Source organism: Aythya ferina (assembly GCF_964211825.1).
Source record: "Aythya ferina genome assembly, chromosome: 5".
Lineage (NCBI taxonomy): Eukaryota > Metazoa > Chordata > Aves > Anseriformes > Anatidae > Aythya > Aythya ferina.
Genome location: NC_140301.1, coordinates 19,769,582 through 19,797,078, shown reverse-complemented (window position 1 = coordinate 19,797,078; position 27,497 = coordinate 19,769,582). Strand labels below are relative to the sequence as shown.

Below are 27,497 nucleotides of genomic sequence, written 5' to 3'. Positions count from 1 at the left end.
CCCCTCCCTTCCCCATTCCCCTCACAGCGCCCCCCCCCGCCGCCCCGCAGTGGTACACCCCGCCCCTAGCCCGCCTCTCCCCGCCTCCCCCCCCCCTCCCCGCCCCGCGGTGGTTCGCTCCCGCCGCCGTTTCCCCCCCGTCCCACCGGCGGGGCCGCGACCCGGAAGAGCTCCGGGAGCGTTTCCGGCCGTGCCTCCCGGAACGGCGGCGGCGGCGGCAGGGCCCGGGCCCGGTGCCTCCTCCTGCGTGAGTGGGGGCGGCTCCGGGGGGCTGGGGGGGCTCCGCGGCCTCCTAGGGGAGCACCGGGGCCTGCTCCGGGGGCTCCGGGCGCTGTTGCCGGGGCCTGGGGGGGGCCCCCGGGCGCTGTCAGCGGGGCCCCGGGGCCCGCCCGCGCTGCTGAGGCCTGTGGGGCCCCCGCCCCGCGCCCCGGGCTTGGTTATCCCCGCTCCCAGCCCCCGGGGTGGGCTTGTGGGAAACTGCGGCCTCCGAGCCCCCGGGGGGCGCTGGGGGGGTTGGGGCCGGGCCCTGGGGTCTGGGGTAGGGGTAAGGGTAGGGGAAGGAGTAGGGGTAAGGGTGTGAGCGCGGCCGCCCCGCGGTCGGTTTTCAGGTCGGTTCCTCAGGGCTCCGAGTGATGGGAGCCCTCGCAGCGTTTTGGTACCGGGCTTTAGGAGTTAATCTCTTGTAACGCACACGGGGGAAAGGCTAAGCGGGATGCAGGCCTAGAGGGCTTTTTGTAAAGCTTCCTGGGCACGTTAGGCTGGCACAGGGCTATAGGGCGCTCGTTAAGGTGCCTGCTGTGCCTGCACAGCCCCTCTTAACGTCCCTGTTCGGAGGGTGCTGGTAGGTGCCAGGTACAGCGGGCACTCTCTGTATAAAAACATCCTTTACAACTCTTTTTTTTATTATTATTATTTTTAACGTAGCAGGTGAGTTTGTGAGCATTTGGCTTCGATTCCAGGTGTGTGGCATCTGCCAACTTGAGACAGAAAAGGGTGCACTGGGGAGGGGGAATAATAATAATAACAAAGCAGCTATGGCAATGCGAGTGCATGCTGGAATATTTAGTAGCCTTCGGTTTAGTTACAAGTGCTCTCCGGAACAAGGCTGCGCAATAATTACCCCTGAAATTAGATCAGCATTCAGTGAGGAGACCCAGCTGGCTCCTTCTCTGCCTGGGCCCTGTCCCCAGTGCCCCTCCCGCAGGTTAAAACAAACGCCTTGCCCAGCAGATCTCCTGCCTCTAATGTAGCCCATCCCTCCTGGCTGCGGCGTGCTCTCAGCCGGTCAGAATCCCCATTTGTGGCAGTCCGTGGGGTTTTAGAAAGCCGGGGTGCTTCTCTGACAGCCCCCTCTTCTAGAGGAAACGTTCAAACAAATTGCTAATGCAGCTCAAGGAAAGTGCTTGCATTGCCTTGGAAATAGGGTGGTGCTCCAACACATCCTGGCCCTGTGTTGGACTGGGGTGACAGCTGCACTTTTGTACGGGTTGGGCAGCCCTGACATGTGCCATAAATGTTGACACATCTCCCCTGAGAAGAAAAACTGGGAAGTGCTGTTTGTTGTCCTCAAGGAACAGGAGGATGAGCCATCGTATGGAGAGCACGGCCCGCCTCGCTTACCTTTTCCTTGAGAGCAGCTCAGGTTTGAGAAGTTTGTTCACGCGGTGAGATCTTCACCTTCACCTTTGCCTGGTTCTTCCTTACCTGTTTCAAACTCTCCACAAATCAGACTTTTGTTTTTGTTTTTTTTTTACTGCCCAGACCTTGAGGCAACCCCCCCTGGTTTTGCCAACTCCTTGGGGGCTGGGGAGATCCGTGGCTGCTTGGACACGGTGGTGGGGTCACAGAGGCGTTCCCACCTCCTGCCAGATGAGGAGGTTTGGGACAAACACAAGTCACCCCTCGTGAAATTGTGCTGCTCCCCAGCTCCAGCTTTGTGAGCTCCCGTTTGGAAGGTTCCCTCGTGTTGTGAGCTCACATTTGGGAGGTTCTTATGTAAGCGGCTTCGCTCTGAATAATTCATCCGTGCGCAGTGCTGGAACTGGCGCGTTTCTGGTGGAAACCAGTGGTTCTTCCCAGTTTGGTTTGGGTACGTTGCAGCGACTGCCTTTTGATGAGTCTGCGTGTTTTCTGCCAACGAAAACCATTTTTCTGCACTCCTGTGAGCAGCCACGAATTCAGGTAGGAGTTTAATCCTCTGCTTAGGCAAGATTCTCACCGAAGTTAGGAGAAATCCTGACCAGGAACCCGCTCGTCCTGGAGCTTGATCTTTTTAGCCTTTTTTCCTGAGCAGCGAAGGCTGCGTTTCCAACTCAGCCCGCCTTAGCAAAGGCTGCATTTGTAGGGCTCTTAAGTGCAGAGCTGTGCTACGTGGCTCAAAAAAGGGAGTGAACGAGTGAGGATGTGCTTCGAGAGCTTGAATAAAACATAACGTTTTGTTCCAAAAATGACTTTAATATGTAAGCTGCATAATGCAGAGCAGGGAGAGGGGGAGAAGAGCACCCGAAACTTCTTTGCCACGTTTGCAGCAGAATCCAATTTCTCCTCCTTGCTGAGTTGTGACAGCAAGCTTTGTGAGTGTCACTTAACTGTGTTCAGCCACGGCTTGTTTATGGAACAGCGATCCTCCTTCCCTGACGCTTTGTAGCACCGCGTGCTGAAAGCTGTGGTTTGGTCGTCGGTATGGATTTGGATCAGGAGCCGTCTCGGTATCTGCCAGTTTTATTGCCAGTCTGCTAATGCACTGCAATTAATTTGATTGCATTAATATGCGCCCAATGAAGTGGCCTCTTTGCTGCGGTTGTGTGCTCTGAGGCTCTCCTATTTCACGATGGAGCTGTGAAAAGGCCTTTGTAGAAGAAGACCTAAAACGCATCCTCTTTGTTCTCGTTTCGTTGGAATTGAGCAGGATGAAGTGTCTTGATTCGAAACCTCTACTTTTCATCCCGTCAGCCCTCATCCGAAGGGCAGGCTGACCTCTGGCCCCTTTCGATGCTGCTCCTTACAGCTAGTATGCAGGATGGTTTTGGTGTTGGCAGGTTTTCTCCCCCTGCCTTTAGTGGGGAGGTCTGGCTGTGCTTTTTTTTTTTTTTTTGGTCATCCAAGACAAAGCTGAATTCTTCCCCTGCACTGAGTTGCACAAGGAGCTGGTTTCAAGGGAAACTGGGAAAACTAAATGGGTTTTCTTCCTCCTCTTGCTGTAGGAGCTGCTTTCCAGCAGCACGAAGCCAAACCTCTGTTGTTGTAGATCGAACCAGAAGAAAAATAAAAAGAACGAAGTGTCGCTCAGTGCCTGTGCGGTAGCGATACCCTCTGCGCTCGTTTAGGTGCTGTGTTGCCTCACCGCCGTCTGCCTTCTTGCAGGGAGCGGATTCCCAATGTCCTGCCATGGATGATGACAGCCAGGATGAGCTGATAAACAAGAACGCCGCACTGGGCAAGGGCAAAAGGCAGAGTCTGGCACTCCTCAGTGAAACAGGTAACCAACCACAGGCTCTCTGTGCCTCCACCTTTGCATTTGGAGGTCTGAGAACCGATTTTTTTTAACCTCCCAGAAGAAGTGAAGGTGTATTTGTGACCATTTTTCTCTTTGCGGGAAAAATGTTTTGTTTTACTTCTAAACGCTGCATCTCATGCCACTGGCGTGCTTCCTCTGAGTTGCCCTGAGCTGCTGGCTTTGACACTACTGCGAAGCTCATGAGGAAATCTGGGGTTTCACTTCCTCTATAACATCCTGAGCAGGAATTCTGGTGCTGTACTCGTGTTTCAAATCCCCCTCTTCTTTTTTCTTCCTTAGAAAGCAACGGTGGGAACAGCTGCGAATCAGAAGATGACACCGGGAGTGAGGAGGAAGATGACTCTGAGGAAGAGGGAGGTGAGGAGGACAAAGAAGAAAGTGAAGATGAAGAATTAGAAGGTAAGGGCTGTTAATGTGCACAACAGATTTTTTTTTTTTTTTTTTTTTTAACAACTGAAGGAGGAGCGAGATGAAAGTTTCCTTCCAGAAAGTAACCATGAAACATAAATCCATGCTGCTCTGTATAGTGGTGCCCAGAACCTACAGTAATAAACACGGACAGTGCCCAATTTCTAGCTGTTTATAGCATTTGTATGTTTGACGACTATCTACTACCAAAAACGGTGTAGTTACAGCCTAACATCGCTTTATGAATCCCCCTGCACTTGCCTCCCCTTGCCCTGCAGCATGTCATTTTTTTTTCCTTTCTTGCTTTTTAAGATTGCGAGGATGACGATGAAGAGGAGGAGGAAGAAGCTGAGGCCACTGGAGGGGGAATGACTGATGCTCTGAAATTAGAGCCACACCTAAACGTAGCAAATGTTTCCTCTGATGAGGATGGTGAAAACTGCCCCATTTGCCTCAACACGTTCAGAGATCAGGCCGTTGGGACTCCTGAGAACTGCTCCCATTACTTCTGCTTGGACTGCATCGTGGAGTGGTCAAAGGTGAGCTGCTGGGACTTGATTTCCTGCAGCATTATGATGTGCTCTGTTCTCTCTGATCACACTGTTCTTCTTTCATGAGAACAGATCCCTGTAATATTTATATTTACTTCCTTGAGCTTTTCTACACAGGCTTAGGTGACTGCTTTATATGCCAGGATTCATGTTTGAGAAGTGTGGATCTGTTTCTTGTACCCGTTCTGATGTGTTCTGTTCTCTGAAAGCTGTGATACTGTGAGCAAGTGCATTTCTAGGCATCTAAGAATCTTGTTTTCAAGTCAAGACACCAACAGTATTGGTTTTCTCTGTGTGTGTGCGTGTAGACATATATTTATCTCTCTAACTTCTGTGCTGTGACAGCAGGATCAGGGTCTGTTGCAACAGCAAACATTTAAACCCAAGAAAGACACAGAAGATTACTAAATCAGCAGTTTGCTCTGAATTCAGTATTTTTCAGTCAAAGTTACTGCCACTTAACTGCCTAGTTCCTGTAATCATAGTCCAGGGTGAGAATTACACAGTGCCTGTGGTAATTAACATCAGAGTTACTGAATGGATTTGCAGGTAATTTTGAGTTGCTCATTTTACCCAAAGAAAGAAAATTTCCTCCAACGTGAGCAGTATTTTAAGGCCATGTTTGGAAGAACTTTGATATTCCTTTGGAAATTGAATAATAATTAAATGATTTCAGTGATATAATAAATGTTTTTCTAAAAAAGTGTCTTCTCTGATGAAAAAGGTTGTTTGACAGATGTCAGATTTAACTGCTTAAAATGTCAATACCCGTAGCTTTTAAAAATGCTTACTACGTTAATGCTGGTCACATTAATAATTTAAATTTCGCTTTTTAGGAATGGAATCAAGGTGTGTGTATTAATTGTATGGGAAAAATATTTTGTTTCCTTCTAGAATGCAAACTCCTGCCCAGTGGATCGAATCCTCTTTAAGTACATTAGCATTCGGGCGCATTTTGGTGGTAAAATCTTAAAAAAGGTAAGCTTTACTACTGTAGTACAAAACCAAAATGGCCACAAAAAAGCTATTCAAAGGCTTACTTTTTTAGCATGTGTGTCTGATACTTGGTAGCCGGGTGAATTATTTCCTTCCTGATCTGAGATTGCCTTTTAAGGCACTGTTATAAATTTTCCTCATCTTTAACCACATTTCCTACATCAGAGTGTGTGGATTGAAGTGTGGTGCTGGCCCAGAAGGCAAAAAGGATTTTACAGCTGTGTTTTTGTATAGTTTGCCTCTAAGCTGTTCTGCACTGATAAGCCAATTCCCGAGGGGAAAGTGCCCACTGTTGTGCAAGTACTGTACAATACCAACAGGAACAATGTGGGTTAAACGTACCTGACCTGTTCCTTATGTCTTGCTACCAGCTCTGTTGTGTAGCAGCTGGGTTTGTAAGGGGAGAGGGAGGTAGAGGAGACTGCAGTTGAGCTCGTAAAGGCACAGGTTGAGTGTGGCGATGGTCTCTCACAAAACAATATTGAAGAGTTGTCGCTGTCCTTGTTAAATCAGTATCTGAAACGTACCGTGTTTCGGAGGGCATCTGAGTTCGTTATGTTTTCATAAATTGAAGGTTTATTATTGCTTACATTTTAACAGAGGTATGATTACTGAGACTTAAATAAATGATAATTTAGGAAGGGAAAGATAAGCTTGCTATCTTAGGTTTTATTTTGGGATTTTTTTTATTTGTTTGACTACTTTTGATCTTATTCAGGTTCCACTGCTTCTTAAAAGAGTTTTCTGTGGTTGTCAGCATCTGACAATAGACAAGCCAAGCTCAATAGATCTCAAAGTATTTGATCACGTCTGAGATGTGTTGAATGAACTCAAATGAAGGATTGGGTTTGTGGTGGCCACTTGGTTCACTCATGTTTAGGTTTTGCTGCTGTCACTGCTCATGTGGCAATGGATTTTAAAAGTGGTGCATTCTGCATGCAACCTGAATCCCTTTTTTATCCAGATTCCCGTTGAGAACACACAAACTCAGGGTAACGATGGAGAGGATGATCCAACCTTCTGCGAGGTGTGTGGCAGAAGTGACCGTGAGGATCGCCTGCTGCTGTGCGATGGCTGTGATGCAGGGTAAGAAAGATGTGAAGGGAGTACAGCACCTGTGTGATTGACACTTGCATTCTTTATGCCTCCCTGAAAAGGTGCGTGACTTGTCCCAGTTGACTAGGCTTTAATGTTGCGTGCGAGAGCTTGAGATTTACAGTTCCATGAAATGTTGAGATATTTTCTGTATAGCCACATCTATTAGATGATTATTTTAGTCTTGCTTACTGCTGTGTTTACCTGACATCTTTTTTTTTCTTCCTCCTGGAAAAATAAAATAACTTTTCAACTGCTCAGTAGAGACACCAAGGAGCTGATACGTGACTTTGGGCCTATAGTCTCCTGCTAGAGTTTCAACTTGTTCTACTGTTTGAATCAGTCTTGCAGCATTGTCAATTTGATGGCAGAAGTCCCCTGTTGAACAAAATGAGATGCTTCTTTGAATGAATTGGTAGAATAATCTCTTAAAGGTGGCTTTTATCAAGCTTACAAGATAACTGGTAGGTTTAGTTTTGTATTTGTGTTCTGTAGCCTCTGTGCATTGATTCACCTTCTAAACAGAAGACACAATCAGGAACACTAAATATTGTTAAGCGTGTCATCAATACACTGAGCAACAAGTGCAGTTTAAAATACTTGGGGGGAAAAAAATTTGGCTGAGATCATTCCTAGGAAAACGTGGTATGGCTCGCTTCAAACCCTGGTTTTATTCCTACACGTTCTCTCTGACCTGACACAGCATTGAAAACTTCATCAGTTATTTTTTCCATCAGGCTTATAGCCAAAGGAGTCATCCTGTCTTTCCATAAATATGGAAGATAGCACTGGCTTCAGAAACACTATAAAGTCCTGATTTTTGTCATTTTAAAGAATTGACTGGAAGATGGGTATCAAAATGAAAAACAGGGCTAGCTTTGTGGCCAAAATTCCTGAATTCCATAGATGTCATTTTTCTTATGATTTGTGAGGACTGAGACAGACTAGTAAGGCAGAAGATTCCCTAGTGGCCCAGAAAAGAAGTCTGAAGCCAGTTCACTACTGGCAGTCACAAAGAGTCCAAGAGAAGTGTAGAGAACTTGACTGCTGATGTCTTTTTTCCCGCTGTTTTGCACAGGTATAATCCTGGCCAGAGTGCTTGGGTGCACAGAGCATTTGTGCTTGTGAGTGGGTGGGCACATGAGTACATGTAAATGAGACTGAGAGAATGAGTGTGAATAAAATCAATTTACCTCTGAGTTGCTTGCAAAGCAAATATCACCTTACTCTTACATGAGGTCTGGCACTGAGTGTTGTTATGATGTTTTTGTATGTGATTGGGTTCTTTCAATATCTGGGGAGCTCTTAAATAGCTGTTGCAATAGGTTTTCCAGTGTCCAGGGTTTTCAAATGCTACTTCAGAAAGCCCAGGGATAATATAAAATGCGTTTAACAAAGCTCTTGCTATAAGGACTTTTGTTACGACTTCAGCCTGAACAATGTTACTTGTCAGAATACCACTTTAGGGAAATTATCTCATACCTGGTAGCTGGCAATTGGAGAAAGAGCTCTCCTTTCCCAGATAAGGAAAATACTTTGCTACTCTAACATAGCGATTTTTTGCAAACATCATTTTTCAACTTCCTCTTCTTGTGTTTCTGAAAGAGTGTAAAATCTCATCTGCTCAGATGTGCTCTTCCCTGCAATAAGGACGTGATATTCCATTTTGTGTTTATAATTAATACATTTTAGCATAAACATAATAGCAGGTTTTGCAATCTAGTCACAAATTGAGTTAATCACAACTTCATGGAACAGGTTTGAAAGACAAAATCTGAAATTGGAGCAGTGGGTGGGAGGTGAATGAGCAGTTGCATTCTCTCTGCAGTTTTTTTTGTGCGTGCATCCTACTGTTGCTCGACTGGGGATCTTGTTCTATACACTCGGTTTTGATGGGAAGCATCTCATTTATTGGGAAGCCTGTTTGAGTTCTTTTTGGCAGTGTAACTTGAAGATGAGTTGCTTTAGAAATTCTGGGCTACTAATGTGTTCCTTTGTGTGTGTGTTAATTTAATGGCTGAAAGTGGAATAGAGTGAATTATGGAGCCAAAATTGGGTAATATTAAAAGGTTTTCCAGGATAGCTTCTCTTTGGCTAGAAAACACTTCAAAATGCTGAAGGGTGGTGTTCTCCAGGCAGCAAGCAGGTGTATGAAGGCAGCCAGCTGCACAATGCTCTGCAACCTAGTTCATCTTGTGCAGAAATCTTCATCACTAGGTGTTTTCTTAATCAAGAGCTGTGGGGGAGGGATGAAATCCGTTTATTCAACATAATAAGGCATTGCAGCTGACCGGTGCCCAGTCATGCAAAGTAAAATGTGCATAACTCTCAGTTACGGTGATGCCGCGTTGGTTCTCAGGAAATTGATGTCGTTTCCAGATTGTCTGTCATGTCAGTGCTTCACCAGCTCCTTTCTTTTCTCTTCTCCACCACTAGTCTTTGCTCTGGCCACTTGTTGTGTTTGAACACTTGTTGAGTTCAAATGGTAAGCACGTACCCCACCATGAGGGTTAAAACAGGCACTTTTCAGGGAGTTATTTGGGCCTAAAATGATTTAAAAATACATACTAGAATCAAAGACCGTTATACAACTATCAGGTAGCGTCGTTTCTCTGAAGAATGGTAGAAGAAGATACATAGACTGTAGTTTCAGGCTTACGGAAATGCATCCGCACTTGGGGTTATGGTCTTATCTTTTCTGTAGTTAGACATAAAATGCTCTTTTCCCTTGGTAAGGAGCACTTTGTTTGATTTTTGTTTTGTTTCTTTTTCTTTCTCAAGGTATCATATGGAATGCCTTAACCCACCTCTGAGTGAAGTCCCTGTAGATGAATGGTTCTGTCCGGCCTGTGCTCCCATGGGTATCAGTGCTGCTGCAGGTGAGGGTTTGGTGGTGTGCAATAAGAGTAAACAAGTTTCTCCTGACTTAAATGCTGTGAAGCATGTCTTGTTTTGAAGAGATGTTTAACCCCTGGTTTGATCTGCTTTAGAATAATTGTTGGGCATTCTTCTCTTGAACCTGTTGACTGATATGGGTTTTCGTAACTGCAAATCCAAATTTTAATAAAAAAAACCTACGGAGTTTCTTCTTATAAGCATTCTACAACCTTTCTGAAGCTAGCCCAGGACCTTAGTGCAATTGTGTTAAATTACACTGCAAAGAATTTATTAGCACCCTGATCTCAGATGATTGCCAAAGCGGCAGTGTTCTGTTTTACCTAGAAAACCTTGTTTCTATATCACAGTCTGCAGTAGTTAGTGTTGGTGGTGTCTGTATTTGTTTCTTTTTGAGAGGATGAGGTCCATGTTTGGAGGCCATTTGGCTTAAGAAGGGGAATGCAGATTGTTGTTGTTGTCCCAAATTCTCGAATGCTTTCACCTGTAGAGAGAGAAGTGACCTGGACATCTTTTCTTTCAAGATACAGATCACGTGAGTGAAGAAGAGGTTGCTGCCCTCGTGGCTGACGTTATTCCTACCACTAGCAGGCTACGTCCTCACGTCCGAACCCGAGCTATAGCCAGGACTCGGCAGAGTGAGCGAGTTCGGGCAACAGTGAACAGAAACCGGATAACAACTGCACAACGAATTCAGGTATGTAGAATTATTTGCTAACGAGCTTCTAGAAGAACCTTGTGGAAGAGCTAAAATGCATCCCACCCCTCACATAGCTCATCTGTCTGAGTGCTGACCATCCATAGCAAAATGGTCAGTAGTTGTGGAGTTCTTGTTTTTTATTAATTGAGACATAACACAAGAGGCTTTGCAGTACACAAGCAAGATTGTCTCTATTTTGAAATCTGTAGTAGCTTCTTCTCTTAATCTGCATTTTTATTACTTCAGCCATGAACAAAATTATATTCTTATTCCCAGCAGATGTTAGTTCATAATTTGTGCACCGTTCCTATTTTTTAGTGTGCCTGTTTATTTGAGCTTTGTGGATTTGCTTGTTTGTCCTCCTACCCCCTTCCCAGTAGCAGTTGGACCTGTTGGCCACCTTCAGCCAAACCGGAGGGGAAAAAAATATTAAGTTTTATTTTTTTGACAGTTAGCCTCCTATTAAGCAGTGCAAACCCAAATTCTAGTGTCCTTGCTGATGTGGTGGTGTGAATTCAACCTCATTAATAGATTCCCCAGAATCTATGCAAAATCCCTGAGGTACTTGAAATCCTTTACTCATGGACCTGCTTACTGAACAAATAGAGACGGGTGAGGTGACGCTGTCTGAAATAATTGGGATCCTTTAGGTAACAATTACTGTGCTGCAAAGTGAGCACTTTGAAACTGGGGATCTCCTGCCTGGCCTCCCCTCTGGCTTTAGCCAAAGTACCTACCCTTCACTTCCATAAATATAAGAAGCCTTAATTTGCGCAGGAACATATTGTGATTTAGAGCCTGTAAATAACCTCTGTGGGACTAGTGATATGTTAATAGGTTTTTCATTAGTGCCCTGAGATGGAGAAAGCCCTGAGCAACCTCGCTTGAATTCAGTGTTGTCCCAGCCATGAACAGAAGGGTTAGACCTCCTTAGGGAACCCCTTGGTTCTGTCCAACTTGAATTGCTCCATAGTTCTACGTAAGCTTTCTATCATCCGACAATAACATGCTCTTTTGGTTTTGACTGTATTGCCTTTTTTTCCAAGGATAAGAAAATATATTAAAAAAAAAAAAAAAAAAAGAAAAGAGTGGATAAAACTAAATGTTTCTTCAAGTCAGCCAGTTGGCTGTGGATTTCAGGCAGGGTTAGGTGCAGAGGCTTTCGTTAGAGTGTGAAGTACAGATGGGCAAAAGACAGAGTTAGTGGTGAGAGGTCTGGTGGCTAAAGGTTTCCTGTATAATCCAGTTGTAATGGTCAGGTGAGAAAGAAAAAGAAAATGTACTTAAGATTGTGAAGTGCCTCAAATTCATGAGCAACACTTCTATATTCTGTAAGTTCAGGCAGAAAAATAACTTTCCTGAAGGGTGGCTTGAGGGAAGCAAAACAAATGCCAAAATCTGGGCAAGAAAATATGTAGGCTTTCTTGTCATCTTACTTTCCTACTGGTTGGGAAGAACAACAGACTGTTAATTAGCTCTCTGGAGTATGCATGTTGTATCTGTCATCAAAATCATTATAATTGGAGGAGAGAAATTTTTAGCGAAACCCAAATGGTCTTTATTATAGCTGTTAATACAGGCTGAAATCGGTGCCTTAGGTTTTTGTCATGTCTGTCCTGCCACTGTAGCGCTGCTAGAAGGAAGGAGGGAGGGGGGTTAGAGACATTCTAGGAATATGGTTGGCATGGATGTGACGTGCTTAATGTAGCTTTTGAGAGAAACCTGCTTGTCACCTCTTTCCAACCAAAGGAAGGAACCAGTGCCTCAGAATCCATACACTTAATTCAAATATGTTAAACATATTTGAAATGGGGTCGACCCTTTTGTGTAGAGAGGAAGAGGAAGGTGAACCTTGGTGGGGTAGCTGTACTACGTTGGCTTTTTGGCCTTCATGCTCATCATGCCTTGTGTGATGGGCCAGAGGTCAGTTCAGTGGACTTGTGGAAGTTCTGCTGAGTGGGAGTACTCTGTTAACAAAGTTGGCATTAAGCTAGCCATGGCTTGTGATGGTGAGGGAGCCTGAAGGGCAAGTAGGTTCTCCTTAATCCAACAACCAATAGGTGAGAACAGTGCCATAACTGCTTTACTGGCAGCTTGGGCTGCCATCAGTGTTTCTCTCCTGAATGTCAATTTGCTTTCTCTTCAAATGCTTTTATACCGAACTTGCTGCTGATCTTCAGATACCTGTATCATCTATCTTCTAATCCCCTCCAGCACGTGCCGAGGTACCTCATGTCCTCTCTTCTGGATGAAACAATTGAGGCAGTTGTAGCTGGCTTGAACACAGCCATTTACCAGCGTCCTCTTACGCCGCGGGCTCCTGCTAGACAGAAAAGAAAAACAGGTAAGGGCATCAGAAGCCTTCTGTGGCTCCCACCTGCAAGAATAAAAGCTTTGGGAAAATAAGCCTGAATCATAGAAAATTCTTTAGAGCAGCTGTGTGCTGCTGCACCTGTGCAGCTACAGAAGTATGCCCAGTGCGTATGTACACGTATAGGTCTGTGTAATCCCCTCCCCAAGATGTCTTTTCGTTGTAAAGATTACTTTTAAATAAATCCTAACATCTTCACTCTTTTCTGCTGCACTGTTTTATCCTGCTGCAGCACACAGTAGATCGCTTTCAGCTGCTTTGTGTGCCATGGGGGTATGGAAGGGGGAGTGCAGGGTACAACACAGCACCACCATTTAGCCAGGTACTTGGTTGTCTTGTGTCCCATCAGGTAGGAGGAAGAAGGTAGCAGGCAAAAAAAGAGCTCAGACAAAATCTTCTGTTGGGAAGAAGACGTCAGGGACGCAGCTGAAGAGACGCAAGCGTTTAATGAAGAAGAGAAGAGGGAAAAAGATAAGAGTAAGATCGCATGTGAGTCTCTGCCAGTATCAGAATCTGCCAGTTTTCTGCTATTTTATCTATCAGAGGATTATATCGTGGTATTCAGTGGAAAAATACAGTTTTGTAATGATAGCAGGTAGGGTTTTTTTTGTGGTGGAAGTATGTACAGGATGTTATGCCCAGGGTACTGCAGAAAAGTGTGTGTACCTAGAAATGAATTGAAACTTCCACGCAGACTTGCTGGATTTGCTAACAAATCCCGTTACCTGAGCTGCAGGGATCACACTAAAGCGCGTCCTGCAGGCTTTGTGTTATGCTCTTACTGTTAAGCTCTCGTGTTTACTCGGTACTGGTGTAAGCTCAGCTGAAATTGTCACCACCCACTTCTTTTAACGGACTGTGGTAATTTGCATCTGTGTTGTTGCAAACAATGTTAAGTACATGTAAGGGCTCACAAAATCCCTTTCAGTTGTGGGTAGTGTTCTCAGATGAACTACACTGAATACTCTACCAGCTTGACTTTTGTCCTCAGCCACCTTAGCTAGAGGTTACGTTCCACAGACAGCTGACCTCCCAGCCTTTAATAAGGAAGTGACAATTTTGAGTGACTGTCTTACAGATTTGTAGAAATTTCCCTTGTCTGATCATTTAAGTTACTATATGCAGTCTCTGTATGGAGTGGCATACAGGCTGTGGTACGTTCTATAAATGCTTTAAAGCAAACAGAAAATAAATGCGTACTGCTTCTGCTGCTGACAGTAGTAACCTGATCACTGCATTTGCTAAGTGAAGACTTTGTACCTGCCTCTAGCATACAAGTAACCCATCTCTGTATCTGTGCAGGTAAAAAATGAGGTTTCTACTCGCTCCCGTATTGCACGAACTCTCGGTCTTAGTAAACCCGTGCGTGGGGCCTCGATTCCTTCCATGTACAAACCAACGGAGCCCTCACTTGGTCTGATGAGGGCAGACATTGGTGCAGCTTCTCTGTCTGTGTTTGGAGATCCATATGAGTTGGATCCTTATGAGAGGTAAGATCCCAGGTCCCTGACCACAATCCAAAGTTAATTTCACTAGTGTTGGGTTGTTTGCACGTGTGCATGGATGTATTCCTATCTTCATGAGTATTTGAAACCTGGGATGTTAGGATACAGGAGAAGTTCAAGAACTGGGTTATACTTTGGAAAGGAGCTTGTGACTTTCTGCAAAAAGTGTAAATCTCGCACCCGAAAATGACTTGGGCTACACAGCTCACAATAATGTAATGGTGTACTTGTTCTTTCTTCCCCCCTTGGCTGAGTTGCTGAGCTCTTAAAGAATCAGCTGCCTTTAAAGGGGTTTGCTGAAATAAGCCGCATGAAAATCTTTAATAAGATCTGTGAGGCTATTTAAAGGCTAGAGAATGAAGGAGCCAGATCCCAATAATTGTTTGTTTACTTTAAGTAAAGGTAGCTATCATTTGTTATATGATAAACGGTGACTTCGTGTAGAATTAGGTGGACCTGTGGAATTTTTGATGTTTTTCCTTTCCAAATCTCCCCTTCTTCAGATGCTTTAAATTCAGGAGGAATCTCCCTGTGCCATAGTTTGTATCACTCTTAAGCTCTGAAATTTGGTGAGGGAGGTATCTGAAGTTATTGCTGGTGAAATTTAATTTTCTACTGAACAGACCTTTTTTGACAGTCTCTTAGAAGGAAACTACCCATTTAATATTTAAAAAATCTCTCACGAGATTCAAATGTAGAATTCTACTGTGTAACAGTACTCAGTAACTGCTGTTACACAATTCTGCTTATTAATCAAGAGAAAATAAATATATGGCACAAATCTTTTTTTATGTACCATGCTCTCTAACAGTACATCTTCTAATCATATTATCTGCTTCATCCATTTGACAGTAATTTCAGGGTGTGTGTGTGTTTTATCCACAGCAACGAAGAAGTTCCAGCAAATCCAGATTCACCAGTGAGTGCCAAAAGGAGAGTTCTCTCCCAGTCAGCTCTGAGGTCTCACCGTCCAGTAGCTAGACCTGTTTCTGTAGGACTTCCCAGGTAAAAATCCATCAAGTGCTATTTTTATTTTTTAAATTGTATAATGACTCTAAGGACAGGTGATCGTTCTTATTTAACTTTTTTCTTACCAAATGTATTTTGTAAGTCTTTCAAGTTGGGATTTCAAATATACCAATGGGGTTGCAAAACAATTCTTAGTCTCATTAACTCTAAAAAAACAATCAAAATGTCCTGCTCCCGTATCTGGGTAGGCAGGGGAAGCTAGGTGCATATCCAAAGGAGGGAAGGAGGGGTGTAGCCACATCACTTTACTCCTGTCATCTGTTGGAGCTCAGAAAATTGGAAGAAACTGTTTGTTTGAATCTATAATTGAACAATTGCTCTGCTGTCTGACAGGTGATTTGTGTGTACTTGCACGCACACACGCGTGTGCGCCTGCTGCTACCAGCCCCAGTGGGGTTTCAGGACTGGGGCACAGGATGCAGTGCAGAGAGGTTGGGCACAGGGAGAGGGGTGTGGTGAGAAGAACAGGGATGAGGAAAATGTCTGGAGCAGGTACCAACCAAGTCATGGAAAACTGCAAGGCTGAGGGAGCTGAAGGCTAGGAGAAATACAGAGAGCTCATCTTAACCTGTTGAAGGGCGTAAGAGATTTATGTGGCTGTCTTCTAATGCATCTGACTTAAAGCAAAGGTTTGTTTCCTGGGATTCAGATAGGAAAGGTACAGAAATATCCCAAGTTACCATGGAAATGTTATCTCCATCCTGAAGGAAGCCTTCCAGAAAGCTTTCCATGTCCTCTGAAGTAGCTCAAGTAACGTGTTCAGCTGAAATTCAGCTTTCCTAAGGGTTTGATTTGCCTGAACCACAGTGAGTTTCCTTGTCCAACTTAGGTGGCCAATGCTTTTAGCCCTCCCATATTCTCTTTCTGTTGTATGCTGCAGATTTTTGGTGTGTGTTGTTTGGAAACCTTGCTTTGTTGTATAGAAATGAAGTCTAGCTCCCTGAAAAAGCCAAGTCTATTCGTTCCATTTCAACACTTCTGGGTTTTATGCTTGTCTTTAAAAAAAAAAAAAAAAAAAGAACTCCACTAAACACACAAGCAAAGAAAAACAAACCACCAAAAGCACTCAAACCTTTTTAATCCCCCCAGAATGGTTCATAAAACATGAATCCAGTAAAACCATGCTTTAAGCCCAGAGAAGCTGCAGTTAAAACTATTTTCTTAAGATTGTGTAATGCATAAAGGGGAGTGTTTGTTATCCCACGTGTAGGAATACTGCTGTTATTTTTCAGTGTACCTACCCTACTGGTAGGCACTGATGTGCATTCCAACAACTTATGCTAAACACTTCTATGAGGTGCGTCAGTGTTTGGTTTCTTTTTAGATAGTAGTGTAGGTCTGACTAACACAGTTGTGATCCTGTTTTGGTGGGGAGAAGAGACAACTGGGATGGAAGTAGCTCTGCGTAGCACTGAACAATGCGCTGTCCTGATATGTGACAACGTTGAGCGTCATTCTTAAATAAGATGAAAAGCATTTGCTTACCAAAGGTCTCAGGAAGCACATAATCATACCAATCTGTAAATACTTTTACAGATAAGTAAATACTTCAACTTCTGTGTCGGAGAGAGATGGGAGCAGAATTATTCTAGTGAAGCCAAAACTATCAGTGAACTTCCCTGGCTGACCTCTGTTTATACCGTTGGTTTTGGTTTCTTTTTAATGTAATGTGTGTGTGTAGAACAAGTGCTGTAAGAGTAAAGGAAATGTAACCCCTCTGAAACATGCAGAAGCAGTGTACCTGCCTTGAGTCCTGATCACGAAGCAGAAGCTGCCCCCGTGCCTGATCTATTGGGAAGTATCCTGTCTGGACAGAGCTTCCTCATGATGAGTAGTTCTGACGTGGTCATCAACAGAGATGGTTCTCTGACAGCAAAGAAGGCAGGTAAGGGTTTGGCACTTGCTGTTGTAATTAGCCTGTTTTATCCACGCCTGCCCTGGTCCTATGTCAAAAGTACATGCTCCATGATATGTAACCTATATACTATATAGTAGTATATAACCGATAACATCCTATGTTAAAGTCATTTTTATCAGTTGGCGACTACAGGATAATACTCACAAATCTAGTGAGACCCACAGAACAGAATTATTCATTTCTTAAATATTGGCATTTACCTCAAAAGTGCCATTGTCTGACAGTAACCCTTGTGCGTCTGACCGAAATAACTGTTGGACTGCCTTATTACTGTGTGGTATGTCTACAAACCAAAATGGAACTTAAAATAATTACCTCTGTACTTCTTTTCATGTTGGGGGGGAAAATGATAAATACGCCTTGAAAAGCTTAATTGTTTGCTTGTGTGCTGTAGCTCCACTTCACAGAAAATCAGCAAAAGACTCGAGACAGGATGATGATTCGGGACGTAAACCCCAGCTGAGTACAGTGCACTCAGGGACCATGGCAAGCAGCTCCATTCCTGGACCTTCAGTTTCCTCGGGGCTGAACACTCGCACTAGACCCACCTCATCAAGTTTGTTTTCATCACCTTCACCCTCCCTCAGCAGGGTTGAGCCCACAGCAAACCCTGCACAGACCACGTCAGAAAAGGCAACTGTAAAATCGGAATTTTCAATGACGCCCAGGTCTGTTCAGACTCACAGTATAGCTAGCTTGAGTGGGCATGGCTCCAAGTCAGATGAAATGCCCAGATTTAATGGGGACTCTAAAAACTTTGCCCCCACCAATTCATCTTCAAAGCCCCCGAGCTGTAACTTGAATTCTGGTTCTAAGGCTGTAACTGTGAGGCAACCATTAAAACCACCTCTCAAGAGAGTTGACATCTTTGAGCTTCCCAGGATACCAAAGATTAAAAAGGAAACCAGCAGCAAGCAGGTGGAGCCAGAACCCACAGGAAGCCAAAGCTGCGACATCCCCAGCTCCTGCATAACGCAGCTGACTGGCAAAGAGAGCGCTAATCAGCCGGGAAAGGGCAGCAGGGTGGAAAGTCAGAAGTCAAATGCCAAGGAATCTCAGCAGCAAACACGTACGAGCGGGGCATCTTTTTCTACCAATGCAGGTGTGTATAGCAGTTCATCACTTCTGGGCACTTCGAGGAGCAAAGGCCCGAGCTCTTTTGAGAGTTTTAAAATTAATATTCCTGGAAATGTAGGGACTTCCAGCAGACTGCCTAACCCAGGGTTTTGTAACACCTTTCGCCCTGTGGATGAGAAAGTGCAACAGAAAGAGACTCCTTCACCTCTTTTCTCAGTTAAGAAGAAGCAAGTCAAAAGTGAAATATACGATCCCTTTGAGCCAACGGGGTCAGACTCGAGTTCAGCAAGCAGTAGTCCTGAAAGGCTCGGCTCAGGGATCCCACTAACTAATATTACCAGGACTATTTCCATCGAAAATCCAAAAGTTCAAACATTTCAAACTGTTCGTCGTTTCACTCCTTACACGGTAGAAAATATATTTGGGTCTGGGGCTGAATCTGATGTACCGTCTAGTAACACGGAGTCTCATGAAGACGTGCCAGCAGAAAGCAGGATTGTAGAACAGATCTCTGATACGGAGGAACGAGACAATATGGATGAGGAAGACTTTCTAAGCAGTCCTTGCACTTCATCTGTCGTTAAGCAAATCTCTAATGCAGAGCCTTTAAAGGAAGAAGGTAGAGAGGGCCCAAATGTGTTCTTTAATGCTGAAGAATTAATCAGACCTAGTATTAGTGTGAAACTAGAACCAGAAAGTCCCTCAAAGAATGATGGACAGCAAAAAGGCCAAAAGACGGAACAACCAGAGAAACGATCACGTTCCAGATCCTGTTCAAACTCTAGCTCCCGGAGCAGGAAGAAGGTGAAGAGGAAAAAAGCAGTTGTCAAAGACCGTAAGAGATCCCGATCAGGGTCTAGGGACAGAGCACGCTCGAGGGACCGAAGTTCCAGATCTACGTCTTGGTCAGGTGGAGAGGAGCACAGCAAAACACACACCTCGAAACCCAAGAACAAGAGGTCTTCTACTGACCGTTCCAGCAGTCACGAGCGATCCAAAAAAAAGAAAATGAAGGATAAAACTAAGGATAAAAAGGCAAAATCTTCTTGGTCTAGGGAGAGAAGGAAATCGAGGTCACGTTCAGGTAGTCCTGGAAGTAATTCTGAGTTTTACGAAAACAGGAAGAAGAAAAGGCGGTCTCGGTCAAGATCTAGACGGAGGGATCGTTCCCGCTCAAATAGCACTGAAAGGACTAAGAGGCGGAAACACAGGAGAGACAAAAGCTATGAGAGGTATGAAAAAGATAGTAGCGTGAGGTCCAGAGAGAGAAAGAGATCAAGATCCAGGTCTCGAGAGAGGAGAAAGTGGAGGTCTCGGTCTCGGTCTGCATCTCGATCTCGGGAGCACAAAAGCAGCAAATCAAAAGAAAAAAGACCACGATCGAGATCACGTTCCAAAGAAAGGAAACACAGGTCAAAAGAGACCTCGCTTCCTCCCCAGCCGGAAAAAGATCAAAAGCCTCCAGCTGAAGATGTACCCAGCTGTCCAGAGCAATCCCATTCCTTCAAACAGGAGCCGAAGGAAGAGCTAGTACTGGAGCAGTTTTCCATAACCATCCAACCCAATGTCAAAGTTGAGGAAGTACAGGCTGAGACCTCCGTGCAACAGAGGGAGGCCCAAGAAACTATAAAGGTAGAGCCTATTTGTGAGGAAGTGGCAAGTGAAGCTGCATTCCTTGTGCCAGAGATCACAAACAGCTGTGTTCCAACTGGCAGCATGGATTCTTTGGCTGAAACTGAATTAATGACTAGCAGTGATCCAGCATTGCTTGGTAGCTGTAGCAATACGAACCTGGAGATTACAGTTAAAATAGAAAATACTGCGCTGTGTCCGCCTCTGATGGAGCCACCTCCGAAGAAAGAGGTTATCGTGCAAGTTCAGCCTGAGGCTGAGCCAATTCAAAGCTCATCCAAAAGCAAAATAACAGATTGTGTGAGAGAGGTTAAAGATGAGTGCCTTGTGTCAACGGAGAAAACAAGTGATTTCACTAAACCTGAACTGGAGGTGGTACCTCAGGGTCCCGCGTTGAAATCTAAAGCACCGGTGAAAAGAGTGACCTGGAATCTTCAAGAGGAAGAGAGCGGTGCGTTGTCTGCTGGAAAAGCTCCACGTAAGTCTCTTGGGGAAAACAAGCAGCAGTTGGAGCAGGCTGCATAAGGCTTAGGGTTTAGGTGCCTGGCTAAAGCTGGAAGTGTAGTAGCTCTGTCATCTGAGCTGGGGTGATGCTGTGGTTCCCAGTCCTGAAAGCCTGCGTTTTGCACCTGCCAAAAACACGAGGTGAATCACGTTAATGAATCGTTGCTGTCACTTCAGCAGCTCGACTAGCCAGTGGCAACTTGTTTGGCTGTGAAGCAAATACTGCAACCTGATCTCTGAACTGGCAGCCTGCATTCCATGCTTCCTGCGTTTAACTAGAATGATTTATCCTTCAGAAGTTAAGATTATTCAAAACTGAGTAGTGCTGCAGATCTCTACAGCTTGCTCCTGTGAGCTCTGCTAAGCCAAAGCTGCTCGGAACAGCTCGACTTTGGTGCCCTGTGCTGTGGGTATTGACAGTTGTGTGCTTCTCAGTTCCTCTCACAGAAACCCACTAAAAAACAATTGCACAAGTGAATGATAAGCACTCTTATCAGCTTTAAAATGTTGATGATTACTAAACTAAGTCCTTTAATAGCCAGCCTTGTTGTTAGAACCATCTCCACTATTGGTTTTTTATGTATAACTGCTTTGAATCTTTGACCCACAAGGTTTATTTTGTTCTCTTTTTTTTCTTCTCTTGGGGAACCTAGGGATGCCGTTTTACAAACTTCAGCGAGCAAAAGAAGGGGCCTGGAAGGCAGAGGACTTGAACCAAACATTAAATCAGGTGCAGTTAAATGAGCCTCCTCCAACCAATTATATGATTCCCGAGCCTATGTTTCCTGACCTAGATTCCTCTCAGGTTGGTTCCTATTCTGACAGCCCAGTGTCATGGAAGGCATCCCACCTCATCTGTGCCCTCGTTGTACGACACCCTTCCCTCATGGCAGAGCTCGCCTTCCTCTGCGTGTAGTGCATTTCATGAAGCCCATACGCCTCAGCAATCCTCCAATCATTTAATCTTTCGAGCGATTCTTACAGCTGAAGAAGCACATCTCCCTTTCATTCTGCACCATGTGTGCAGCTTTCATTTTCAGCACTTCCCTGATGAACAACCATGTTGCTCCAGAAGCTTTGAGCATCTTGCTAATTGCAATCAGGCTGTAAAAAATATAAAAATAAAATAAAATGGCCTGGTGGCACTGGTGTGTGCCATCAGTGTTTGCCTCTGTGCTGCCCACCGGTGAAATGCGTGGGGCTCCTGCTAGTTCCTGGCGCACAGAGACCTAGCTGAGAGGTGGATTGCAGCCTCCCTGATTCACACTACTAATGACTTGCCTGTTTCAGTGGATAAAAATTGCTCTGAAAATACCAACCTGATGCTCTCTTTCGAGGACAGGCATTTACAAAACGGTCTCTGTTTCACAGGTGTTCTGTCAAAATCTACCTTTGACGCCACCTCTGCCCTCGAGCCTCCCACCCTATGCGCCCGTCAGCCAGCCCACGGTTCAGTTCATCATGCAGGGCAGCCTGCCAGCGCTTGGCTGCGTGGCGGGGCAGAGCCTGACTCCAGAGCCGGGCAGCCTGGCTACTGCCTCTGAGCCAGGAATTCAAGCTGCTTCTGTTGGAAATGCAGAAGAAAAGATCAAAGTACCGAAACCTCCAGTGGATAAAACGAAGAATGAGGAAGTGAGTAAATGCTCTCAAGTAGCAAATGTGTAACTGGAATTGCACATGCAGGCCACAGTCCTGTTAGTTAAGGCATTACCCGTTCTTTAGAAATTAGAAATAATATGTTAATAAGCTGCTTATTTGGAATTTTAAAGGTTTTTTTTATGACTTAAAACCTAGGTTTTATAACTTTCTCTGTACCCTCTCTGAGAGGGGTGAAAGCAGCTAATTTATCCTTACAGTTCTGAAACTTTCTTGTGTGAATGTTTGAAAGCTGCTTTCAGAAATCCAGAATGTCCAAACTCCAAACACCTGGTGCTCTCCTCTCTTGTTCAGTTTTGAAATGAGCATCAATTCTCATGACAGTCCTATGGAGAGGTAGGACTGCATCCTGCTGTTAATCAGCACTGAAAAAACCATTAGAGATCTAACAGTGCTAGTCCCTTGCTGCTGAGTTTTGGATCTACTGTACAGACCATCTGCTGTAAACTCACAGTGCACGTTAACAGAAGAACTGTCATTTAGCCAGTTATTCTATTTTCTATCATAAAGTTAAAAACAAATTGGTGGGAAGATGTTTTCAACTGAACCTCCATTTCAGCAGCAGTTTCTGTGAATTTGTCTTGATAGAGTATATTCTTATGTCAGAGTACCTTTAGAGCTGTGCGAAGCTTTGTATTTACGCCTCTGACCTGCTGCTTTTAGATTGTGACAGCCTCTTTGATTGATGGATGTTTACTCCAGAGCTGTTGGAATGGGAGGAGGAGATGAAAATTAAGGTGTCGTGTTTGCTTTTTTAAAACATGTTCTCTAAGACAGAATAATGTTTCACAAAACAAGGTTTTCTCACTGCATGAAGCGTGTTTTGTTTCAAGACTGCAAGGTACGGTAGAGGAGATTGCTTTGAGGCTAGCTCTTGGTTTGTTGAAAAGTGAAATGGGTATTTTCATTGTCTGAGCACTTCTAAGAAGAATAGGTTCTGAAAGTATTCCCAGGCTAAAACAAGGTAATGAACTTCTCTTTGCTGTGCAGTACATGAAGAAGCTTCACATGCAGGAAAGAGCTGTGGAAGAAGTGAAACTTGCCATTAAACCTTTTTACCAGAAGAGGGAGATTACGAAGGAGGAATATAAGAACATTCTTCGAAAAGCTGTGCAAAAGGTAAGGAGACTGTGAAGGGGAGGAGCTGTGCAGGTAATTAAATAGTGGCAGTACTTTGGATTGCACTTGCAAGCTTCAGTAATTACGTGGTGTTACTGAAATAGCAGATTTTTGGACTCCGACCTGGACTCGACAGTCTTATGGTGAAGTTGCTCCAAGCAGGACTGAGCAGTGTCATTGAGAGCTGTCAAGGCTGACCCTTTTATAATATGTTTTCAGCGACATGGAACATTGAAGCTTAAGCTGCCTGATCTCAGGTGTTATGTGGCACACGCCTTGGGTGGGAGTTGTTAATTCCCTTTCATTGAGAAATTCAGCCTGAATTGTCAAGCTGCTTCTCCTAAAGTTAGAAAATATTTTGTGTATTAATTCCTTGGACACCTGTGATGTCCCTGAACTTTAGAAGAGGGCTTTGCAATTTGGCTGACGCTGACTTTTGTCTCAAATCTTAGTGCTGACTAGATTGTGGCTGGAAAAAAATACCTTATCAGCAGACAAATGCATGTTGTCTTGTGAAAGCAATTAATGCTCTTGCGATTGAGGCAGGTAAATGATACCCTGGAGAACTGTTATTTTTCTCCCTGCTCTGCCTTCCTGCTATCACTAGGAAATTCCATCGTAAACAACAATTCCTGAGATAATGTCTGCAATTTCACATCTTCTGCATGACCAATGTGAAAAGCAAATCCAGTTTGTAGAAGACCTGAGCAAAACCAGTTGCAGCTGAAGTCCCTGTGAACAACGATTAAGTTCTTAGTACTTTGGGAGAAAGTGAGCAGACACTACATATCTCAGAATGGGCCTTCAAAAGTGCCAAATTCTTTCAATCTGAACATCACTTCCTCAAAACCATCAGAAAAATGGGAAATAAACATTAATTTACCATGTATTATATAGGATTTGCTGGACAATTGCAGTGCAGTTTGGTATGTTAATTAGAAACCACAGAAAAGCCCATGATAAAAATGAATAATTCCACTTTCAGAGATGCAATCAGTTAGTGCTCAGTAGGGAAGTGCTCGGGCTGCTTCTGGAATGCATGAAGGAAAATATTACCAATGAGCACTGTTCATCCTGAGCAATGGTAGAGGGGTGGGAGTACAACATTGTCCAGCTCTTGAGGCTAAATATTACATGTGCAGAAGAAGGCCAGCTAGGGTTACAGGGTGTCTTTGTTTTCTTGAAGGGACTTCTTAACTAGTCTTTGATCAAGCGTAACTTCTGTGGTGTTCTTTAATACAGTTTGTGTGGGGGTAGTGATGTGCTAATGATTTCTGCAGAGATGTGTAAGCCATCATGCCAGGTTGCTCTGACACTTGGATATATCAGAGCTGAAAGCTTCATTATTGCAATGCAACAGAGGCTGAACTCTCTCGGACAGAACACAGATGCAGTTACCACAGCGAGGAAGGGTTTGTGACTTGCCCGAGTGCATTTAGTCCAAGATGCATTGTAGGTTTTACAAATAACCATAGAGGGTTAGACCTACCCCGGCGTTGGCTGAAAACACTCTTATTCTTGTTGAGTCTTTCACTTTGTGTCCTGGTCTGAGAGTCTAGGAGCCTATGAAGGAATCAGTTCTCCTGGGAAGTTCAGGGTTTCTTGATCACTACTTGTCTGCCTGAGCTGCTGTGATACCGTTAAGTGACTGAATGTCTTTTCTAATCTCTTGCAGATCTGCCACAGCAAAAGTGGAGAGATCAACCCTATGAAGGTAGCTAATCTGGTGAAGGCATATGTGGAAAAATACAAACATATGAGGAAACATAAGAAGTCTGATGGTGAAGATGCACGTGAAGTGGAAAACTGAGAGTAAGCTGCAGCCAGAATGACTTGAATTGAACTCTATGAACTGAGAACATTATTCCAGAAGAAATAACAGATCTGCAGTAACATCTCATTGAAAATAAAATGCAGAGAAGCAAGATAGGATTTATCTGCTGAACCTACTTTTGAATTGTTTCCATATGGGAATGAGCTTGGGTTTGTTGTTTTTTTTTTCGATTACCTACAGATGTAGAACTCAATAACAATCAAATGCCTCAGACCAGCAGAGTAATTCCAGGGGAAACACAGAAGAGATTGATGTTTGGGACTCCCGGATTGCTACCATTTTCAGGGTTATTTTGATCACATTTTTGGCCCGTGCACCTGTCTTGCTAAAAGTTTGAAACTGGACACCACTTTTCATATACAGTATATTGAGAGCTATATACTGTTTCCCTTGTGTTTATTTATCAAAATATGGATTGTCTTTAGAAACTTCTAATTTAATACTTGAAATGTGGTATTTTTAGCCTGCTCGATGAGGAGCGAAGCTTTACTCGCTCTGTCATTTGGGGATTGCAGAAATGAGCTAACCTTTATAAAATGACTTCAGAAACACTGCTCAACCCGTGGTGTTTATTTACATCCTGTTGGAAATATCCTGTTAGTGAAAAGTTTAATTTTGGGGGTGGGAGATTATGTTGCACTTCTGTAAATAATGCACTGATGGCTGGTTTTGTGTCTGCCTTTCAGGAAAAAAGAAACAAAAAGCAAACATTGTGAATTTTCAGTAACAAGCTTGAGGGACAAGGTTGAACTGATGTACAAAGCAGAAATGTGACAGAATTTATAAAGTTATTTTGAACGGTTTTAGTCCTATAGCAGGTGTCATTTGTTTGCCTTTACAGCTGCCCCTTTCCGTGACCATTCTGTATAAATGTGTACACAAAGGAATACTGGGTTTCTAGGAGAGGACTGGATTTGGATAAGTAAGTGTTCCTCCTATGAAGGAGGGGGACTGCTTTCCTTTTCAAGAAGCAAGGACGTCTTGCATGTGTAATGGCTCTGTGTTGCTTTAAAAGCACTTTAAAAGCACTCCTTGTTCACACATACTGTAGAGCAACTACTGTTTTAAATGGTCGTCTGAAATACAGCAACTTAAAAATATATTCAGCACCTTTTGAATATGACAAAAAGCTCCTTTTTCCTGTGTTAGGAAGAGAGAAGGCATTTTAATAGGGAAGCTGGAGAAAAAAACAGTAAGTTGCAACTTACAAAACAACATAGAAAGTGGCTTTTCCTTTCAAGGGGATCTGAATATAGGTGGCCCGTTAGACCAGATATCAGTAACATTTGTGAAGTGCAGATAGGAACTACCCTCTTTGAGGGTCTTGCTGCTCTTCTTCAAAGAGAAAGTAAGCTCTTGGGAGTGTTTTTTTGTTTTTGTTTTTAATGAATCAAGTAACTTTTCAGCTCTTATTTTTCCTGGTGAGCATGGGAAGAGCTCACAAAAAAGAACTCCCATCCATTGCTGGCTTTCCTGACTTTTTAGCAAATGCTGATCTCTGTCTTGAGCTTTGTCAGCATATTGTAATTCTGATAGGTTCTAAGTATCTGTTCTGTGTGTGTGTTTGACTGTTTAAAACAAACAAACAAAAACCTCCACCAGTACTGCCTGACCTCCTACACCACTTCACTGCCACAATTTGCTATCTCACTATCCTAGAGCTGTGCTTAAGGACAAGCCCTGAGCATTTTGGGGTTGGTCTTCCCTGGTCTGCTCTTTGTATGAAAGTGCAAATTGAATGGAGGGGTTGATGACTTCCAAGATTTTGGAAGGAAGCCTCTTTTTTAGGGAGAAGAGTTTCAGTTTTACAGTTAAACATGTAGCTAGAATGCATGCCTCACAGGTGGGTGTGGGGTTATGAACAGAAACACTTCTGCTAGGTTTCTTGAGAAAATAAAGCCCAGAAGCCTTTATGGTGTTGATGAAACAAGAATGAGAGTGTTATCCAGTTGAGTTTCCATATAGGCTGACAATCAGACACTTTGGGATTTATCAGAGGAACAATTCAGGAGTGAACAGCCTGCACCTGACAAGAGGTTTGAATGACAAAGCTTGACCCAGTAATGGAAGCAACTATGTTGGTGACCAGGAAGACAATAACTTCCTGCTTTGTTCCCCAGACAGATTCACTGTTTTCAGTTCTTGGTTGGTACTAGTCTGAATTAGCTGCAAAGGTAATAGCCTGGTGCAAGATATATCAAATGTGTGTACAGTCTAGGAGCTGTTAAATTTCACTCACATCTGCACCTGCCCTTGCCTGGAGAAGCATCGAAGCTGAAAAACACGCACTGTGCAAGTGCTTTCCCCTGAAGTTGTGTGAGAAATAATACTGGTTCCTTCAATCTGCCTACTGTGAAAAATAAATTCGTGAGATTGCCTCTCCCAAGGGCTGACTTACATTGAGCGACGTACCTTAAAATGCCTTTCTGAGCATGTTATACAAAACAATTTTCCTAGTATACTGCATATTCCATGTGCGTTTTTTTTTCTGGTTGACCTTCTCAGATCAGGTGCTGCCACCCATTCAGTGGAAGAAATCTCATTTATTTGACGTGCGCAACGACCTCCTGTTAATGTTCTTCCCCTCCTCTACACCAGTGGTAACACTTAAGCTAAAGAGAAGTTCCTTTAGCAAGCACAAGGATTGCTGGAGGTTGACACGAGCCCTGCTCTGCCACCGTCTTCATCCC

At 44.0% G+C, this 27,497-nt stretch overlaps 1 protein-coding gene across 4 annotated transcripts; it reads left to right on the top strand.

The window, feature by feature from the left end:
- Positions 1-117: 117 nt before the first annotated feature.
- On the top strand, positions 118-25,621 carry PHRF1 (PHD and ring finger domains 1). Of its 4 annotated transcripts, none has more exons than XM_084521141.1 (18): positions 118-247; positions 3,364-3,478; positions 3,797-3,916; positions 4,238-4,464; positions 5,371-5,454; positions 6,437-6,558; positions 9,349-9,446; positions 9,993-10,159; positions 12,377-12,506; positions 12,883-13,010; positions 13,836-14,023; positions 14,924-15,043; positions 16,798-16,952; positions 17,380-20,172; positions 20,852-20,928; positions 21,570-21,830; positions 22,845-22,973; positions 24,649-25,621. In XM_084521141.1, exons 2-18 carry the CDS (start codon positions 3,388-3,390, stop codon positions 24,781-24,783), a joined length of 5,025 nt encoding a protein of 1,674 aa, XP_084377267.1. In that variant the 5' UTR covers positions 118-247; positions 3,364-3,387; the 3' UTR covers positions 24,784-25,621. The 4 variants fall into 4 exon arrangements, with proteins under 4 accessions (XP_084377267.1, XP_084377265.1, XP_084377266.1 ...); XM_084521139.1 differs by having other exon boundaries at positions 12,883-13,022; XM_084521140.1 differs by having other exon boundaries at positions 9,987-10,159.
- The last annotated feature ends 1,876 nt before the right edge of the window (positions 25,622-27,497 follow it).

What these genes read in the sequence shown, in the direction of transcription:
- PHRF1 (XM_084521138.1), top strand. Translation starts at nt 3,388, where the DNA reads ATGGATGATGACAGCCAGGATGAGCTGATAAACAAGAACGCCGCACTG. An exon ending in TGAAGATGAAGAATTAGAAG is followed by an intron (nt 3,917 to 4,237) that starts GTAAGGGCTGTT and finishes TTGCTTTTTAAG; the next exon opens with ATTGCGAGGATGACGATGAA. An exon ending in GTGGTAAAATCTTAAAAAAG is followed by an intron (nt 5,455 to 6,436) that starts GTAAGCTTTACT and finishes TTTTTTATCCAG; the next exon opens with ATTCCCGTTGAGAACACACA.